Here is a 20,736-nt window from a genome sequence, read left to right as displayed (position 1 = left end):
AATCAGAACAGTAGTCCCTCCCCCAGAAAAATCAGAACAGTAGTCCCTCCCCCAGAAAATTCAGAACAGTAGTCCCTCCCCAGAAAAATCTGAACAGTAGTCCCTCCCCCAGAAAAATCTGAACAGTAGTCCCTCCCCCAGAAAAATCTGAACAGTAGTCCCTCCTCAAAAAAAAATAATCTGAACAGTAGTCCCTCCCCCAGAAAAATCTGAACAGTAGTCCCTCCCCCCAGAAAAATCTGAACAGTAGTCCCTCCCCTCAAAAAAATCTGAACAGTAGTCCCTCCCCCCAGAAAAATCTGAACAGTAGTCCCTCCCCCCAGAAAAATCTGAACAGTAGTCCCTCCCCTCAAAAAAAATCTGAACAGTAGTCCCTCCCCTCAAAAAAAATCTGAACAGTAGTCCCTCCCCTCAAAAAATAATTACTGGTGATGTGTTATTTATTTTAGAGCTTAGAAGTAACATTCACGCAGATGTACTTATGAACTGATGGTTTCAAGTTATCCTGACTGTTATAAAGCCCAGCCCAGCAGGTTAGATAAGGACACATACTGAATATACACACTTGTCTTTCTTTATTGACAGATCCCTGACAAGGCCCTTGAGAACGTGCTCTCTACAATGTTGCCACTACTTTAGCAAACTATCTACCTGCTTGGACAATGTAGTTTGAAAGGCTGGTATTCGTATAAAGGTATTTATTTACCATCCCTTCATCCTGGTTGTTGTTTGATGACTCTGTAAAACTTCCCGGGGCTCCGTCAGGAGGAATGCCATTGGATCAAGTTGTATATTGGATTCACCTCAGCTAATCTCTGATGAGGAGAGTACTGAATACATAATGAGAGCGGTTAGAAACCATAGAACCTGATGATGTGTTTCCACAACAGTTAACTAACACGTTCCCTTCCTGCTCCAAACTTCCAGCTCCAAACTGCCTGCTTCAAACTGCCTGCTCCAAACTGCCTGCTTCAAACTGCCTGCTTCAAACTGCCTGCTCCAAACTTCCAGCTTCAAACTGCCTGCTCCAAACTGCCTGCTCCAAACTGCCTGCTCCAAACTGCCTGCTCCAAACTGCCTGCTCCAAACTGCCTGCTCCAAACTGCCTGCTCCAAACTGCCTGCTTCAAACTGCCTGCTTCAAACTGCCTGCTCCAAACTGCCTGCTTCAAACTGCCTGCTCCAAACTGCCTGCTTCAAACTTCCTGCTTCAAACTGCCTGCTCCAAACTGCCTGCTCCAAACTGCCTGCTCCAAACTGCCTGCTTCAAACTGCCTGCTTCAAACTGCCTGCTCCAAACTGCCTGCTCCAAACTGCCTGCTCCAAACTGCCTGCTCCAAACTGCCTGCTCCAAACTGCCTGCTCCAAACTGCCTGCTCCAAACTTCCAGCTCCAAACTGCCTGCTCCAAACTTCCAGCTCCAAACTGCCTGCTCCAAACTGCCTGCTCCAAACTGCCAGCTCCAAACTTCCAGCTCCAAACTGCCTGCTCCAAATTGCCTGCTCCAAACTGCCTGCTCCAAACTTCCAGCTCCAAACTTCCAGCTCCAAACTGCCTGCTCCAAACTGCCTGCTCCAAACTGCCTGCTCCAAACTGCCAGCTCCAAACTGCCAGCTCCAAACTGCCTGCTCCAAACTGCCAGCTCCAAACTGCCTGCTCCAAACTTCCAGCTCCAAACTGCCAGCTCCAAACTGCCTGCTCCAAACTGCCAGCTCCAAACTGCCTGCTCCAAACTGCCTGTTAATCACTTGATTTGATATATTGTTTTATTTATTAGGATCCCCGTTAACTGGTGACAGCTGGTCTTAATGGAGTCCGACACATAACCAAAAAGACATTACAGACTTTACAATTTACATACACTACATGTTTATGTTTTAAATGTGTGTGTGTGTGTGTGTCTGTCTGTCTGTGTGTGTGTGTGTGTGTGTGTGTGTGTGTGTGTGTGTGTGTGTGTGTGTGTGTGTGTGTGTGTGTGTGTGTGTGTGTGTGTGTGTGTGTGTGTGTGTGTGTGTGTGTGTGTGTGTGTGTGTGTGTGTGTGTTCATCTATCAGTAACACATACAGTACATACACACAACAAGTAGGTCACATGGGGGAGAGGCGTTGTGCTGTGAGGTGTTGCTTTATTTGTTTTTTTGAAACCAGGTCTGCTGTTCACTTGCTCTTTACAAGATAGAAGGGAGCTCCATGCACTCATGGCTCTGTATAATACTGTATGTTTACTTAATTTGGTCTGGACCTGCCGCTCTGTTCTGGGCCAACTGCAGCTTAACTTGGTCTTTCCTTGCAGCACTCGACTGGACAATAATCAAGATAAAATTAAACTAGAACCTGGAGGACTTGCTTTGTGGAGTGTGGGGTCAAAAAGCAGAGCATCTCTTTACTACAGACAGACGTCTCACCATCTTTACAACCATTGAATCGATGTGTTTTGACCATGACAGTTTACAATCTAAGGTAACGCCAAGTAATAGTCTCCTCAACTTGTTCAACAGCCACACCATTCATTACCAGATTCAGCTGAGGTCCTGAACTTAAGGAATGATTTGTACCAAATACAATGCTCTTAGTTTTAGAGATGTTCAGGACCAGTTTATTACTGGCCACCCATTCCAAAACAGACTGCAACTCTTTGTTAAGGGTATCAGTGGCTTAATTGGCTGTTGTTGTTGATGCGTATATGGCTGAATCATCTTTGTTTAATGCCAGTGGCAGGTCACCCAACCCAACACCATCCCTCCCTGTACCACCAGCCTGAAGAGAAGATTTATGACCAATTATACAAACACAGCCACTAAATGGCCTCTGTCTGTCTGCAGAACCCAGGATTTCTCTCTCTCTCTCTCTCTCTCTCTCTCTCTCTCTCTGTGTGTGTGTGTGTGTGTGTGTGTGTGTGTGTGTGTGTGTGTGTGTGTGTGTGTGTGTGTGTGTGTGTGTGTGTGTGTGTGTGTGTGTGTGTGTGTGTGTGTGTGTGTGTGTGTGCGTGTGTTGTAATGGTGGTGGGGGGGCTAAAGAGATGAGGTGGTGTGAGCCAGGTTTGCAGTCTGCCAGTCCTGCCTCCCTGGTCTCTCTTCAGCCTTGCTGTATGCCTGGCTAGAGTGGAGATGCCCTCTGCTGTGTGACAAAAATGCACAGGCAGCCATCTGCCATGCAGGGTACCAGCACAGAGCTTGGACTGGAAACACTCACAACACAGTCCAAGTGCCCAACCCGCTCCCCATCACCACACTCATAACAGAATGGTTCTTCTGCTGTGAGTGTGGTGATGGTAAGAACCATTCTGCTGTGAGTGTGGTGATGGTAAGAGCCATTCTGCTGTGAGTGTGGTGATGGTAAGAGCCATTCTGCTGTGAGTGTGGTGATGGTAAGAGCCATTCTGCTGTGAGTGTGGTGATGGTAAGAGCCATTCTGCTGTGAGTGTGGTGATGGTAAGAGCCATTCTGCTGTGAGTGTGGTGATGGTAAGAGCCATTCTGCTGTGAGTGTGGTGATGGTAAGAACCATTCTGCTATGAGTGTGGTGACTGTAAGAGCCATTCTGCTATGAGTGTGGTGATGGTAAAAACCATTATGTTATGAGTGTGGTGATGGTAAGAACCATTCTGCTGTGAGTGTGGTGATGGTAAGAGCCATTCTGCTATGAGTGTGGTGACTGTAAGAGCCATTCTGCATGGCACAGGAACGAGAGAAATAGAGAAACAGGAAGCTGCCATGTCCAATATCATCTCTCTGGTGGTGGTGTCAGGAGGGAGGAAAGGGGAGAGGGATGGAGGGAGACAGAGGGATGAGAAGACAGCCTTGGGGCTGTGTGAGGGCTTTAAAACACACATCACACAAACGCACACACACACATGTACACTGTACCTTTGGCAAATTGGCTTCATCCACACTGCCCCACCAGCCTGGGGTTTGGGAGATCAGGGTTTTACCACACCATGGATGGGAACCTCTCTTTGATGTAAACTGTTGGGAGAGTTGGAGCTGGTGGCAAAGAGAAGGGGATCAGCTGCTGAGGGGGCGAGAGAGGGATATATGGAGAAATACAGAGTGAAAGAGCAGGAGGTGTGGGAACCATAGGGCAGCGCTGGAGGGGAGATGGAGAGTTTCAATATGGGAGCTCTCACTACACAGCACAGCCTAGCAGAGAACTGGCCAGCCCTGGGTTAACAGTTTAAACAACACTCACCAGCAGAGTCTCAATGCCTTCCCAGTCCACAACCTCCCTGTTTCTATTACACAAAACCAAACACACTGTTAATCAGATTGATAGAAGGATCACATGCATTTGGTATAGTAATCATCTCTGTCCTAGGCCCTGATCAGAATAAGTCATATAATGTGGAAAAATAGCTAGTTCTGTGATGATGAATGGGGAAGAGGAGGAGAGAGGGGAGATGAAGTGAGTGAGAGGTGGAAATAGAGAGTGGAGAACCGTCCTGCTGGTTAAATCATCACTCTGGTGAGAGAGATGGATGTGATAGGCAACACAGCCTTCCACTGGGTGGTCGGTCTTTCCGGTGCCTCAAAGTAGGCCTACCCATCTTCAGCCCATATCCTAACGTACATTCTACCACATGACAGAACAGTGGGCACAGGGCAGTTGTTTGACAGACAGTAATAACATACAATTAATACGCCTATCGGTGAAAGGTTCAGGATTCCCTGAACAGTGTCTGTGATCATGTTAGACGATCTGCCTAGCTGTTTCTCTTCATCAGACCGTCAGATGGAGGATGATTGACAGCCGCCCCAGCCACTGGCCCCGCCCAAACTTTGATCAGAGCAGCAGTGGTTGGCTGATGCTGGGTGGAAGTCACTTTCAGAATGAGCTCATGAGAGCTAGTTAGACTCCATTTTGAAAGCACCCCTAGCCTAAAGTAGCAGCATGCACATCTGGAAGCGATTACTCATTTCAGATGTTCATTGTTTGCTGTGGAGTCTCTCTCCTCTCTCTGTTGCGCCACCTCTAATCCCTCTGTTACTTATGGGCCGCCATGTTTGGCCAGCGACGTACAGCCCTGCCTTGTGGAGCCCTGCCAATCCCAAATCAAGACAATTTGTTAACTTTATCAGGAGCAGGACTAACCTCGTAAAGACAAGAGGAGAGGAGGAGGGACCAGCACAGTACAACACATTCACTTCCCTTCCAGGACAAGCAACAAGAGACTTCTGTCCTTCAAGCTTCCTCCTCTCTCTCGTCTATCTTGGATACTTTCCCTTTCTATATTTTTCTTCTTCTGTGGTTAGTCATGTTCACTCTGACTATTGTTTCTTCTTCTGTGGTTAGTCATGTTCACTCTGACTATTGTTTCTTCTTCTGTGGTTAGTCATGTTCACTCTGACTATTGTTTCTTCTTCTGTGGTTAGTCATGTTCACTCTGACTATTGTTTCTTCTTCTGTGGTTAGTCATGTTCACTCTGACTATTGTTTCTTCTTCTGTGGTTAGTCATGTTCACTCTGACTATTGTTTCTTCTTCTGTGGTTAGTCATGTTCACTCTGACCATTGTTTCTTCTTCTGTGGTTAGTCATGTTCACTCTGACTATTGTTTCTTCTTCTGTGGTTAGTCATGTTCACTCTGACTATTGATTCTTCTTCTGTGGTTAGTCATGTTCACTCTGACTATTGTTTCTTCTTCTGTGGTTAGTCATGTTCACTCTGACTATTGTTTCTTCTTCTGTGGTTAGTCATGTTCACTCTGACTATTGTTTCTTCTTCTGTGGTTAGTCATGTTCACTCTGACTATTGATTCTTCTTCTGTGGTTAGTCATGTTCCCTCTGACTATTGTTTCTTCTTCTCTGGTTTGTCAAGTTCACTCTGACTATTGTTTCTTCTTCTGTGGTTAGTCATGTTCACTCTGACCATTGTTTCTTCTTCTGTGGTTAGTCATGTTCACTCTGACTATTGCTTCTTCTTCTGTGGTTAGTCATGTTCCCTCTGACTATTGTTTCTTCTTCTGTGGTTAGTCATGTTCACTCTGACCATTGTTTCTTCTTCTGTGGTTAGTCATGTTCACTCTGACTATTGATTCTTCTTCTGTGGTTAGTCATGTTCCCTCTGACTATTGTTTCTTCTTCTCTGGTTTGTCAAGTTCACTCTGACTATTGTTTCTTCTTCTGTGGTTAGTCATGTTCACTCTGACCATTGTTTCTTCTTCTGTGGTTAGTCATGTTCACTCTGACTATTGCTTCTTCTTCTGTGGTTAGTCATGTTCCCTCTGACTATTGTTTCTTCTTCTGTGGTTAGTCATGTTCACTCTGACCATTGTTTCTTCTTCTGTGGTTAGTCATGTTCACTCTGACTATTGATTCTTCTTCTGTGGTTAGTCATGTTCCCTCTGACTATTGTTTCTTCTTCTCTGGTTTGTCAAGTTCACTCTGACTATTGTTTCTTCTTCTCTGGTTTGTCATGTTCACTCTGACTATTGATTCTTCTTCTGTGGTTAGTCATGTTCCCTCTGACCATTGTTTCTTCTTCTGTGGTTAGTCATGTTCACTCTGACCATTGTTTCTTCTTCTGTGGTTAGTCATGTTCACTCTGACTATTGATTCTTCTTCTGTGGTTAGTCATGTTCACTCTGACCATTGTTTCTTCTTCTGTGGTTAGTCATGTTCACTCTGACCATTGTTTCTTCTTCTGTGGTTAGTCATGTTCACTCTGACTATTGTTTCTTCTTCTCTGGTTTGTCAAGTTCACTCTGACTATTGTTTCTTCTTCTGTGGTTAGTCATGTTCACTCTGACTATTGTTTCTTCTTCTGTGGTTAGTCATGTTCACTCTGACCATTGTTTCTTCTTCTGTGGTTAGTCATGTTCACTCTGACTATTGTTTCTTCTTCTCTGGTTTGTCAAGTTCACTCTGACTATTGTTTCTTCTTCTCTGGTTTGTCATGTTCACTCTGACTATTGATTCTTCTTCTGTGGTTAGTCATGTTCACTCTGACTATTGTTTCTTCTTCTCTGGTTTGTCAAGTTCACTCTGACTATTGATTCTTCTTCTGTGGTTTGTCATGTTCACTCTGACTATTGTTTCTTCTTCTCTGGTTTGTCAAGTTCCCTCTGACTATTGTTTTGAGGAAATGCTCCAAAGTTCCCCAATGGGAAATGTTTTCAATACTTGTGTAGATTATTTGGGGAAATTGACTGTAATCCCTTTAATTTCCTCTCAACAATACTCATTTGATCTTCCCGTTCAGGCTTGTGTGCCGCATTGAGTCTTCATTTTCATTATGTCGCAGGCACAGCACGGGAATCTCATTTTAATTTGACATTTCAGCATCTGGTTTCAATTTCCCCAGGAAAGAAAAAGTGTGTGTGTGTGTGTGTGTGTGTGTGTGTGTGTGTGTGTGTGTGTGTGTGTGTGTGTGTGTGTGTGTGTGTGTGTGTGTGTGTGTGTGTGTGTGTGTGTGTGTGTGTGTGTGGGCGGGGCACCCATTAGTTTGGGTAGCAGCAAGGGCTAGTTGAAAACCTTGTCTAAGGGAGTCTCGACTATAGGAGATGATCATAGTTAATTGAGTTAGCCTGTGCTCAGCCCCAGCGTGCTACTGTAAACCTGGGGAGTGATTGGTCAGGTCTGGACAGTTAGAGCAGAGCCAGACCCAGGCAGAGCCATGAAGATGTGTCCCACTGCAGACCAGACAGAAGCCTTGCAGCATCCTACCAATGGCTTCTCTCTCCTCAGCCAGCTATTTGTCAAAATGATAGATCTGAGTTTCCTCTTAATCAACAACTCATTGAAACATGTTGTTACACCATTCTGAACAGGAAAATATAGTAGATTGATTAGCACACACGATTTCTGTAATACTTACATTTTATTGGGGATAATATTGTTTTGTAAAAAGATAGTCGTTTATAGATGCTTTATAGCTATAGAGAATACCTTCCTATGCCCTTAGAAAGACACTGTCTGACTGACAGGCATGCTGTTCCCTCCAATCATCACATCAGCAGCACAGTGAGAAAAGCCAGGAAGAACAAAGAGGAGGCTTCATGCTGGGACCTGTGTGACTCTAGCCCATACCCACATATTAAGACATGTAGGGAACACACACACACACCACACACGCACACACACACGCACACACACACACACGCACACGTACGCATACGCATACGCATACGCATACGCATACGCATACGCATACGCACACGCACACGCACACGCACACGTACACGTACACTCACACTCACACTCACACTCACACATACACATACACATACACATGCACACACACTCACACCCATTCAAACTGTGCTTGGCCTCCCTGTTAATGGCCCAGGAAACACTATCTCATAGGAGACAGCTGTAGGCTCAAATGAGGGAGGGGGAGGGAGGGGGAGAGAGGCAGAATGGAAATGGATGCTCATTATTCCAAAAACATACAGGACAGTACACAGCAGAGCCATCCCTCCCCCCATTCACATCAGAACAGGGACAGAGGATCTCACAGAGAGACCAGGGAACCAGAGCCAGCCTCTCTTGGCAAGGCTCCGGATCTGACTGGGGTTCTGGCGAAAGAGTTAGAGGCTCGCTCCAGTCCCTAATTCATTTTTCTCTTTCTTTATTTCTTTCCCCATCTCCACCTCTCTCTTGTACAATTATGTTTCTCCCCATACAGGTTGCCAGGGTTGTCCGCTGCGCTGTGTGATGTGCAGTAATCAGCTGTGTTTGTTGAGGGAAGATGTCAGGGGGGTAGGAGAGAGGACAGCGAGCCAGGCGGGGGAGTGAGGGATGTAGAGGAGGATTGGAGGTCACTTGGTTGTGTTGTTTTAAACACTAGAGGATGACAGCTCTCCTTTGGCCTTCCTCTCTCTCCCCTTCTCTCCCTCTCTCTCTCCCTTCATCTCACTCCATACCCAGAGAGAATCCAGTTAAAAGTCTCTCTAGTGTCCTCTCCTCCAGTGTTCTCTAGTCTCCTCTCCTCTACTGCATCCTAGTCTCCTCTCCTCCAGTGTTATCAGGTCTCATCTCTACTGTTCTCTAGTCTCCTCTCCTCTACTGCATCCTAGTCTCCTCTCCTCTAGTGTTCTCTAGTCTCTTTTTCTCTAGTGTTTTGTAGTCTCCTCTCCTCTAGTGTTCTTTAGTCTCCTTTCCTCTATTATTCTCTAGTCTCCTCTCCTCTAGTTTATCTGGTCTCCTCTACGTCTCCTCTCCTCTCTAATGTTCTCTAGTCTCCTCTACGTCTCCTCTCCTTTAATGTTCTCTTCTTCTATCCTCTAGTGTTCTCTTGTCTCCTCTCCTCTACTGTTCTCTAGTTTCCTCTCCTCTACTGTTCTCTAGTGTCCTGTCCTCTATAGTTCTCTAGTCTCCTCTCCTCTAGTGTTCTCTAGTCTCCTCTCCTCCAGTCTCCTCTCCTCCAGTCTCCTCTCCTCTCCTCTAGTCTCCTCTCCTCTAGTGTTATCTGGTCTCCTCTATGTCTCCTCTCCTCTCTAATGTTCTCTAGTCTCCTCTACGTCTCCTCTCCTGTAGTCTCCCCTCCTTTAATGTTCTCTATTCTTCTATCCTCTAGTGTTCTCTTGTCTCCTCTCCTCTATTGTTCTCTAGTCTCCTCTCCTCTTGTGTTCTCTAGTCTCCTCTCCTCTAGTCTCCTTTTCTCTAGTGTCCGTTCTCTAGTCTCCTCTCCTCTTATCTCCTCTCCTCTACTGTTCTCTAGTGTCCTGTCCTCTATTGTTCTCTAGTCTCCTCTCCTCTCGTCTCATCTCCTCTAATGTTCTCTAGTCTCCTCTCCTCTTGTCTCCTCTCCTCTACTGTTCTCTAGTGTCCTGTCCTCTATTGTTCTCTAGTCTCCTCTCCTCCAGTCTCCTCTCATCTAGTGTCCTCTAGTCTCCTTTCCTCTAGTCTCCTCTCCTCTAGTGTTCTCTAGTCTCCTGTCCTCTATTGTTCTCTAGTCTCCTCTCCTCCAGTCTCCTCTCATCTAGTGTCCTCTAGTCTCCTCTGATCTAGTGTTCTCTAATTGAGGAGAGTGTCTCTCTTCATGTAGCCTTGCTATCGTTTGGAGTGTGAAGAGCTATCTTTCAGTTTTAAGGATTTTGTGGCACTTGTCAAGGCTTTGACTCACACAACATCTCTGATCATGATATTTCCATCCGCCTGGCCTTGCCTGTACAGATGGAGCCAGTGTTTATGTTTATGTTTATATCCTCCTTTTTCTCAGCGGGACTACCCTGTCTCTTTTGACCCGCGCTCATGAGCACATTCACAACTCAGCTGGAGTGTTGTTAGGCTATGTGGAGGACTAAGAGTATTTTGCCAAGCTAGAATATGTGTTGTGTGCAAACAATTATTTTTACATTCCTTTTGCAAACCTGCGTTTCCATGGAGGCTTATATTGTCATCAACAACACCTCTGACTACCAATAAGAGATAAGAAATATACAAATCCCATTGCTTTAGAGTCGGGTACACCGCATGTGGAGACTTGTGTTGTGACGGGGGTCATATAGTTTTCTGCTGCTATACATGAGAAGGTGTAGGGTCCCCTGATTAGCCAGAGAAGCCTGGAGAAACCATTACCTCCCACATATCTCCATCTGAAAGCCAATTCCTACAGGGGGATTGGGTTCCCCTCCCCACTGCCACACAGAAACCACCTCCCTCATGCTACAAGGAGCAGGCAGAGGGAGAGAGGGGTATCTCAGTGATGGCCAATTAAGTGCTTAAAGGGTTTATGCAGGAATTTGTTGGCTGTCAGGAAGTTGATGTTTCCTGGCGTGAGCCTATCTTTGATCTGTGTGGGGCGGACGGAGGTGGAGGAGGTGACTAGAAGCAGGTTCAGGGGGAGTAGGTGGAGGGAGGGGGAGGAGGTGCACCATGTATGTCTCTCTCAAATGTCAATATGCCTTGTATACTGTTGTTCAGGTTAGTTATCATTGTTTTAGTTCACAATGGAGCCCCTAGATCCACTCTGCATACCCCTGTTACCTCCTTTGTCCCACCTCCCACACATGCGGTGACCTCACCCATTACAACCAGCATGTCCAGAGATACAACCTCTCTCATCATCACCCAGTGCCTGGGCTTACCTCCGCTGTACCCGCACCCCACCATACCCCTGTCTGCGCATTATGCCCTGAATATATTCTACCATGCCCAGAAACCTGCTCCTCTTATCCTCTGCCCCCAACGCTCTAGGCGACCAGTTTTGATAGCCTTTAGCCGCACCCTCATACTACTCCTTCTCTGTTCCGCGGGTGATGTGGAGGTAAACCCAGGCCCTGCATGTCCCCAGGTACCCTCATTTGTTGACTTCTGTGATCGAAAAGCCTTGGTTTTATGCATGTCAACATCAGAAGCCTCCTCCCTAAGTTTGTTTTACTCACTGCTTTAGCACACTCTGCTAACCCTGATGTCCTTGCCGTGTCTGGATCCTGGCTCAGGAAGGCCACCAAAAATTCTGAGATTTCCATACCCAACTATAACATCTTCCGTCAAGATAGAACTGCCAAAGGGGGCGGAGTCGCAGTCTACTGCAGAGATAGCCTGCAAAGTAATGTCATACTTTCCAGGTCCATACCCAAACAGTTTGAACTACTAATTTTGAAAATTACTCTCTCTAGAAACAAGTCTCTCACTGTTGCCGCCTGCTACCGACCACCCTCAGCTCCCAGCTGTGCCCTGGACACCATTTGTGAATTGATCGCCCCCCATCTAGCTTCAGAGTTTGTTCTGTTAGGTGACCTAAACTGGGATATGCTTAACACCCCGGCAGTCCTACAATCTAAGCTAGATGCCCTCAATCTCACTCAAATCATCAAGGAACCCACCAGGTACAACCCTAACTCTGTAAACAAGGGCACCCTCATAGACGTCATCCTGACCAACTGGCCCTCCAAATATACCTCCGCTGTCTTCAACCAGGATCTCAGCGATCACTGCCTCATTGCCTGTATCCGCCACGGAGCCGCAGTCAAACGACCACCCCTCATCACTGTCAAACGCTCCCTAAAACACTTCTGTGAGCAGGCCTTTCTAATCGACCTGGCCCGGGTATCCTGGAAGGACATTGACCTCATCCCGTCAGTTGAGGATGCATGGTCATTCTTTAAAAGTAACTTCCTCACCATTTTAGATAAGCATGCTCCGTTCAAAAAATGCAGAACCAAGAACAGATACAGCCCTTTGGATCACTCCAGACCTGACTGCCCTCGACCAGCACAAAAACATCCTGTGGCGGACTGCAATAGCATCGAATAGCCCCCGTGATATGCAACTGTTCAGGGAAGTCAGGAACCAATACACGCAGTCAGTCAGGAAAGCTAAGGCCAGCTTCTTCAGGCAGAAGTTTGCATCCTGTAGCTCCAACTCCAAAAAGTTCTGGGACACTGTGAAGTCCATGGAGAACAAGAGCACCTCCTCCCAGCTGCCCACTGCACTGAGGCTAGGAAACACGGTCTCCACCGATAAGTCCATGATTATCGAAAACTTCAATAAGCACTTCTCAACGGCTGGCCATGCCTTCCGCCTGGCTACTCCAACCTCGGTCAACAGCTCCACCCCCCCCGTAGCTCCTCACCCAAGCCTCTCCAGGTTCTCCTTTACCCAAATCCAGATAGCAGATGTTCTGAAAGAGCTGCAAAACCTGGACCCGTACAAATCAGCTGGGCTTGACAATCTGGACCCGCTATTTCTGAAACTATCTGCCGCCATTGTCGCAACCCCTATTACCAGCCTGTTCAACCTCTCTTTCATATCGTCTGAGATCCCCAAGGATTGGAAAGCTGCCGCAGTCATCCCCTCTTCAAAGGGGAGACACCCTGGACCCAAACTGTTATAGACCTATATCCATCCTGCCCTGCCTATCTAAGGTCTTCGAAAGCCAAGTCAACAAACAGGTCACTGACCATCTCGAATCCCACCGTACCTTCTCCGCTGTGCAATCTGGTTTCCGAGCCGGTCACGGGTGCACCTCAGCCACACTCAAGGTACTAAACGATATCATAACCGCCATCGATAAAAGACAGTACTGTGCAGCCGTCTTCATCGACCTCGCCAAGGCTTTCGACTCTGTCAATCACCATATTCTTATCGGCAGACTCAACAGCCTCGGTTTTTCGGATGACTGCCTTGCCTGGTTCACCAATTACTTTGCAGACAGAGTTCAGTGTGTCAAATCGGAGGGCATGCTGTCTGGTCCTCTGGCAGTCTCTATGGGGGTGCCACAGGGTTCAATTCTCGGGCCGACTCTTTTCTCTGTATATATCAATGATGTTGCTCTTGCTGCGGGCGATTCCCTGATCCACCTCTACGCAGACGACACCATTCTATATACTTTCGGCCCGTCATTGGACACTGTGCTATCTAACCTCCAAACGAGCTTCAATGCCATACAGCACTCCTTCCGTGGCCTCCAACTGCTCTTAAACACGAGTAAAACCAAATGCATGCTTTTCAACCGATCGCTGCCTGCACCCTCATGCCCGACTAGCATCACCACCCTGGATGGTTCCGACCTTGCATATGTGGACATCTATAAGTGCCTAGGTGTCTGGCTAGACTGCAAACTCTCCAATCTCCAATCGAAAATCAAATCAAGAGTCGGCTTTCTATTCCGCAACAAAGCCTCCTTCACTCACGCTGCCAAGCTTACCCTAGTAAAACTGACTATCCTACCGATCCTCGACTTCTGCGATGTCATCTACAAAATGGCTTCCAACACTCTACTCAGCAAACTGGATGCAGTCTATCACAGTGCCATCCGTTTTGTCACTAAAGCACCTTATACCACCCACCACTGCGACTTGTATGCTCTAGTCGGCTGGCCCTCACTACATATTCGTCGCCAGACCCACTGGCTCCAGGTCATCTACAAGTCCATGCTAGGTATAGCTCCGCCTTATCTCAGTTCACTGGTCACAATGGCAACACCCATCCGTAGCACGCGCTCCAGCAGGTGTATCTCACTGCTCATCCCTAAAGCCAACACCTCATTTGGCCGCCTTTCGTTCCAGTACTCTGCTGCCTGTGACTGGAACGAAATGCAAAAATCGCTGAAGTTGGAGACTTTTATCTCCCTCACCAACTTCAAACATCAGCTATCCGAGCAGCTAACCGATCGCTGCAGCTGTACATAGTCTATAGGTAAATAACCCACCCATTTTCACCTACCTCATTCCCATACTGTTTTTATACTGTTTTTTTTATTTATTTACTTTTCTGCTCTTTTACACACCAATATCTCTACCTGTACATGACCATCTGATCATTTATCACTCCAGTGTTAATCTGCAAAATTGTATTATTCGCCTACCTCCTCATGCCTTTTGCACACATTGTATATAGACTCCCCTTTTTTTCTACTGTGTTATTGACTTGTTAATTGTTTACTCCATGTGTAATTCTGTGTTGTCTGTTCACACTGCTATGCTTTACCTTGGCCAGGTCGCAGTTGCAAATGAGAACTTGTTCTCAATTAGCCTACCTGGTTAAATAAAGGTGAAATAAAAATAAATAAATAAATAAATGGTGACTAGGAGCAGGTTCAGGGGGAGTAGGTGGAGGGAGGGGGAGGAGGTGCACCATGGTGACTAGGAGCAGGTTCAGGGGGAGTAGGTGGAGGGAGGGGGAGGAGGTGCACCATGGTGACTAGGAGCAGGTTCAGGGGGAATAGGTGGAGGGAGGTGGAGGAGGTGCACCATGGTGACTAGGAGCAGGTTCAGGGGGAATAGGTGGAGGGAGGGGGAGGAGGTGCACCATGGTGACTAGGAGCAGGTTCAGGGGGAATAGGTGGAGGGAGGTGGAGGAGGTGCACCATGGTGACTAGGAGCAGGTTCAGGGGGAGTAGGTGGAGGGAGGGGGAGGAGGTGCACCATGGTGACTAGGAGCAGGTTCAGGGGGAATAGGTGGAGGGAGGTGGAGGAGGTGCACCATGGTGACTAGAAGCAGGTTCAGGGGGAGTAGGTGGAGGGAGGTGGAGGAGGTGCACCATGGTGACTAGAAGCAGGTTCAGGGGGAGTAGGTGGAGGGAGGGGGAGGAGGTGCACCATGGTGACTAGGAGCAGGTTCAGGGGGAGTAGGTGGAGGGAGGTGGAGGAGGTGCACCATGGTGACTAGGAGCAGGTTCAGGGGGAGTAGGTGGAGGGAGGTGGAGGAGGTGCACCATGGTGACTAGGAGTAGGTTCAGGGGGAATAGGTGGAGGGAGGTGGAGGAGGTGCACCATGGTAACTAGGAGCAGGTTCAGGGGGAGTAGGTGGAGGGAGGGGGAGGAGGAGCACCATGGTGACTAGGAGCAGGTTCAGGGGGAGTAGGTGGAGGGAGGGGGAGGAGGTGCACCATGGTGACTAGGAGCAGGTTCAGGGGCATGACAATGAGATGGTGGAGAGGAGAATATTCTGGTCGTAATCCAAACACACGCACGCACGCACGCACGCACACACACACACACACACACACACACACACACACACACACACACACACACACACACACACACACACACACACACACACACACACACACACACACACACACACACACACACACACACACACACACACACACACACACACACACACACACACACACACACACACACACACACACACACACACACACACACACACACACACACACACACACACACACACATTCACATGAGTATAGACACATACAGGGTCCACTTAGAGCATTGGGCCAGTAACCGGAAGGTCGATCAAATCCCCGAGCTGACCAGTTAAAAATCTGTCATTCTTCCCCTGAGCAAGACAGTTAACCCACTGTTCCCCAGGCACCGATGACATGGATGTCAATTAAGCCAGCCCCCCGCACCTCAGAGGGGATTCAGAGGGGTGGGGTTAAATGTGGAAGACACATTTCGGTTGAATACATTCAGTTGGACATCTGACTAGGTATCCCCCTTCCCTTTCCATACACAAACACTCATAAACTCATAGCCAGGACCATCATACACAGGTACACATTGTGCTGACCCTGCATACTTTAGGCTGACTAGAATTTCAGCCTGTAGTTTATGAGAACATGTTTTGTGTGTGTACAGACAGATACACCCGAGCTGGGAAAGTGAATACTGGCACGCCGTCTATAGATGGAGGGTTGTCGGTTTTTCTTTACCTTCTGTCCTCTCATAAATCTCTCCAGTTTATCTTCAACACTACCGCTGGGGAGGCAGAGCTAGACTTTAGCTAGGCTCTGACCCTCTGATTGCAGCCCACAACCATCCTGCCTCTCAGCTTTTACAATGCTGCTGTGACATACATACTTTTCCATATTGTTACTGGACTGAGTTACTGGGGTATACATTTCATAGAGTGCTAAGTGCACTACTTTTGATGACAAGTCTAGTCAAAAGTAGTGCACTTTGTAGAGTATAGGATGTGGTTTGTGTTCTATTCATATAGTCTAGATAAAGGACACTGTCTCTAATGTCCGTAGTGTGTATATGATGCTGTGGTACTATCATGCTGTTGTCAAGATGAATGAGACAGCTCACGGATCATTTGTTCCCATTCAAACAGCATTTCCCTCTGTCACATTAGCTCAGCCGCTGTTGTTCTCATCCATTAGACAGGGATGCACAAGCTCCTACACCCCCACACTAATGGGCCTTTTAACTGGGAAAAGGCATCTCTGGGTGACTATAGGAGCGGGTCTGATGTCAGCGAGGGGGTCTGATGTCAGCGAGGGGGTCTGATGTCAGCGAGGGGGTCTGATGTCAGCGAGGGGGTCTGATGTCAGCGAGGGGAGTGGTATATATTACAGCGCTTCCCAATACGGTTGTGAACCCTGTACAACAGCCGTGTTTAAAGTGGCAATACCTGTAGATGGGTTGTAATGCAAACATAGGCTCCATCAGTCAGTGGCAGGGTTGTGTGGATAAACAGGAAGTGAAAGTGACGCGATGATGAAGAGGGGATGATGTGTGTGTCTGGAGGCGGTTCTTATACCCCATGTCAGAGTGTGTCACTCACACACTCATTAGGCTGACAGAAAGTGTGAGGTGGTAATGAGGGGAGATGACTGGTCAAAGTGTGTCACTCACACACTCAGTAGGCTGACACAGAGAGACAGTGTGAGGTGGTAATGAGGGGAGATGACTGGTCAAAGTGTGTCACTCACACACTCAGTAGGCTGACACATAGAGACAGTGTGAGGTGGTAATGAGGAGGGATGACTGGTCAAAGTGTGTCACTCACACACTCAGTAGGCTGACACATAGAGACAGTGTGAGGTGGTAATGAGGGGAGATGACTGGTCAAAGTGTGTCACTCACACACTCAGTAGGCTGACACATAGAGACAGTGTGAGGTGGTAATGAGGAGGGATGACTGGTCAAAGTGTGTCACTCACACACTCAGTAGGCTGACACAGAGAGACAGTGTGAGGTGGTAATGAGGGAGATGACTGGTCAAAGTGTGTCACTCACACACTCAGTAGGCTGACACATAGAGACAGTGTGAGGTGGTAATGAGGGGAGATGACTGGTCAAAGTGTGTCACTCACACACTCAGTAGGCTGACACATAGAGACAGTGTGAGGTGGTAATGAGGGGAGATGACTGGTCAAAGTGTGTCACTCACACACTCAGTAGGCTGACACATAGAGACAGTGTGAGGTGGTAATGAGGGGAGATGACTGGTCAAAGTGTGTCACTCACACACTCAGTAGGCTGACACAGAGAGACAGTGTGAGGTGGTAATGAGGAGGGATGACTGGTCAAAGTGTGTCACTCACACACTCAGTAGGCTGACACATAGAGACAGTGTGAGGTGGTAATGAGGAGAGATGACTGGTCAAAGTGTGTCACTCACACACTCAGTAGGCTGACACAGAGAGACAGTATGAGGTGGTAATGAGGGGAGATGACTGGTCAAAGTGTGTCACTCACACACTCAGTAGGCTGACACATAGAGACAGTGTGAGGTGGTAATGAGGGGAGATGACTGGTCAAAGTGTGTCACTCACACACTCAGTAGGCTGACACAGAGAGACAGTGTGAGGTGGTAATGAGGGGAGATGACTGGTCAAAGTGTGTCACTCACACACTCAGTAGGCTGACACATAGAGACAGTGTGAGGTGGTAATGAGGGGAGATGACTGGTCAAAGTGTGTCACTCACACACTCAGTAGGCTGACACAGAGAGACAGTGTGAGGTGGTAATGAGGGGAGATGACTGGTCAAAGTGTGTCACTCACACACTCAGTAGGCTGACACATAGAGACAGTGTGAGGTGGTAATGAGGGGAGATGACTGGTCAAAGTGTGTCACTCACACACTCAGTAGGCTGACACAGAGACAGTATGAGGTGGTAATGAGGGAGATGACTGGTCAAAGTGTGTCACTCACACACTCAGTAGGCTGACACATAGAGACAGTGTGAGGTGGTAATGAGGGGAGATGACTGGTCAAAGTGTGTCACTCACACACTCAGTAGGCTGACACATAGAGACAGTGTGAGGTGGTAATGAGGAGGGATGACTGGTCAAAGCCGCTCATGTGTGGATGCACACATGTTTATCTCATTGTCAACAAGGCCTTGTGGGTAGGGGAAGACACTCCAATCTGTGGCCAGTGGTCCAGCTGTTTGTGGTATGACGATCCCTGGTCCTGTATAGTCTCCTCTGATGGAAGTGGTCACTGTGGCCATGTCCACGTGGTGACGAATCGGTGACAGTACCCAATTATAGGTTATGATAACACAGCAGAGGTTTCCTTTTGTCATTATGTTGTTGCTGCAGATCAGTGCTGTGGTCTGTAGATGGTACAATGCATCTGAGTGAGGTATGTCAAATCTACAGTCCTGTCTAACTGCAGTGACTGGTTTTGGTGTTATTATGCCCTTTGTGTCAAAGCTCATCTCTGCCGCTGCTTGAACTCACGGTAACCCGTTTCTCTCCATCTCTTTCTGCAGTACTACGTGATGACTTCAGACAGAATCCTGCAGATGTGATGGTGGCAGCGGGCGAGCCTGCAGTCCTAGAGTGTATGCCCCCTCGCGGGCATCCTGAACCTAGCATATCCTGGAAGAAGGACAGTGCCAACATCGATGACAGAGATGAACGAATCACTGTGAGTGGAACTGGTTGTGTGTGAGATTGAGCTGTTATGTTCATCAAAGTATTTCATACCATATTAATGTCAGTGTTAACCTTACAATTATTGATTTGTCCCCTGTTGTTTCACCAATAACGATTTATAACTCCAAATCAGTAAACTGCAGTTGTTGTAACATTTAATGAGCGAGTCTCATAATTAGTCTTGGTTCATTAGTCAAGCATCAACATTGATTAGGATCCTGCTGAGTAACATCAGCCAGTAGAACAAACACTCACTACTATGATGACATGAAACAGTTTCTGAAAAAGAGGAAATTTGGTCTCCGCAGCGCTGAGGGATTGGAGACGTTCCCTCTCTATCTGATTTATACACCGTTCAGGGTGAAATAAAAAATAAAATAAAATAATTAGCCAGACCCAGAAGGGATCAGTAAGGATGATTGGCCAGACCCAGAATGGATCTGTAAGGATGATTAGCCATGCCAAGAAGGAATCACTAAGGATGATTAGCCATGCCCAGAAGGGATCAGTAAGGATGATTGGCCAGGCCCAGCAGGGATCAGTAAGGATGATTGGCCAGACCCAGAAGGGATCTGTAAGGATGATTAGCCATGCCAAGAAGGAATCAGTAAGGATGATTAGCCAGGCCCAGAAGGGATCAGTAAGGATGATTAGCCAGGCCCAGAAGGGATCAGTAAGGATGATTATCCAGGCCCCGAAGGGATCAGTAAGGATGATTATCCAGGCCCCGAAGGGATCAGTAAGTATGATTAGCCAGGCCCAGAAGGGATGGGTAAGGATGATTAGCCAGGCCCAGAAGGGATCCGTAAGGATGATTAGCCAGGACCAGAAGGGATCAGCAAGGATGATTAGCCATGCCCAGAAGGGATCAGTAAGGATGATTGGCCAGGCCCAGCAGGGATCAGTAAGGATGATTGGCCAGACCCAGAAGGGATCTGTAAGGATGATTAGCCATACCAAGAAGGAATCACTAAGGATGATTAGCCATGCCCAGAAGGGATCAGCAAGGATGATTAGCCATGCCCAAAAGGGATCAGTAAGGATGATTAGCCAGACCCAGAAGGGATCAGTAAGGATGATTAGCCAGGCCCAGAAGGGATCAGTAAGGTTTATTAGCCAGGCCCAGAAGGGATCAGTAAGGATTATTAGCCAGGCCCAGAAGAGATCAGTAAGGATGATTAGCCAGGCCCCGAATTGATCAGTAAGGATGATTAGCCCCAGGCCTTGAAGGGATCAGTTAGCCAACGTTACAGTATGGTCTGGACAATTAACAGCAAACTGCAACTCTGTTTACATAAAGACAACCAGCAGTAATTAGAACCATTTTCCTCCTATGTACTTTATCATGACACTGTGCTCCTCTCTGGGCATGTTATGGTACATACAGCTGATACAGCTCCATCCTGAGCCCAGAACGCCCAGCCATGGATGTGTTCAGTACTATTGACATGACAGCTGATACAGCTCCATCCTGAGCCCAGAACGCCCAGCCATGGATGTGTTCAGTACTATTGACATGACAGCTGATACAGCTCCATCCTGAGCCCAGAACGCCCAGCCATGGATGTGTTCAGTACTATTGACATGACAGCTGATACAGCTCCATCCTGAGCCCAGAACGCCCAGCCATGGATGTGTTCAGTACTATTGACATGACAGCTGATACAGCTCCATCCTGAGCCCAGAACGCCCAGCCATGGATGT

General features: G+C 47.5%; 1 protein-coding gene and 1 long non-coding RNA gene across 8 annotated transcripts in view; both read left to right on the top strand.

Annotated features, from left to right (window-relative positions):
* Nucleotides 1–20,736, top strand: part of LOC118381439 (roundabout homolog 1-like) — a 611,139-nt gene that overhangs the window by 443,112 nt on the left and 147,291 nt on the right. For all 5 annotated transcript variants that reach the window (XM_052508183.1, XM_052508051.1, XM_052508220.1 and 2 more), the window contains one exon: nucleotides 18,867–19,024. In XM_052508183.1, coding sequence (XP_052364143.1) covers nucleotides 18,867–19,024 — 158 coding nt within the window. The remainder of the gene's footprint in view (nucleotides 1–18,866; nucleotides 19,025–20,736) is intronic.
* On the top strand, nucleotides 16,714–18,195 carry LOC127923988 (uncharacterized). Of its 3 annotated transcripts, XR_008116550.1 has the most exons (4): nucleotides 16,714–17,031; nucleotides 17,570–17,646; nucleotides 17,878–17,954; nucleotides 18,032–18,195. It is a non-coding gene; the product is annotated as an uncharacterized LOC127923988 (long non-coding RNA). The 3 variants fall into 3 exon arrangements; XR_008116470.1 differs by lacking the exon at nucleotides 18,032–18,195 and having other exon boundaries at nucleotides 17,878–18,023; XR_008116582.1 differs by lacking the exons at nucleotides 16,714–17,031; nucleotides 18,032–18,195 and adding an exon at nucleotides 17,280–17,339 and having other exon boundaries at nucleotides 17,878–18,023.

The sequence above is a fragment of the Oncorhynchus keta genome, chromosome 1 (assembly GCF_023373465.1).
Source record: "Oncorhynchus keta strain PuntledgeMale-10-30-2019 chromosome 1, Oket_V2, whole genome shotgun sequence".
In the NCBI taxonomy this organism is placed as follows: Eukaryota; Metazoa; Chordata; class Actinopteri; order Salmoniformes; family Salmonidae; genus Oncorhynchus; species Oncorhynchus keta.
Note: the sequence above shows the minus strand (reverse complement) of the source record. Positions and strands in the feature narration are given on the sequence as shown.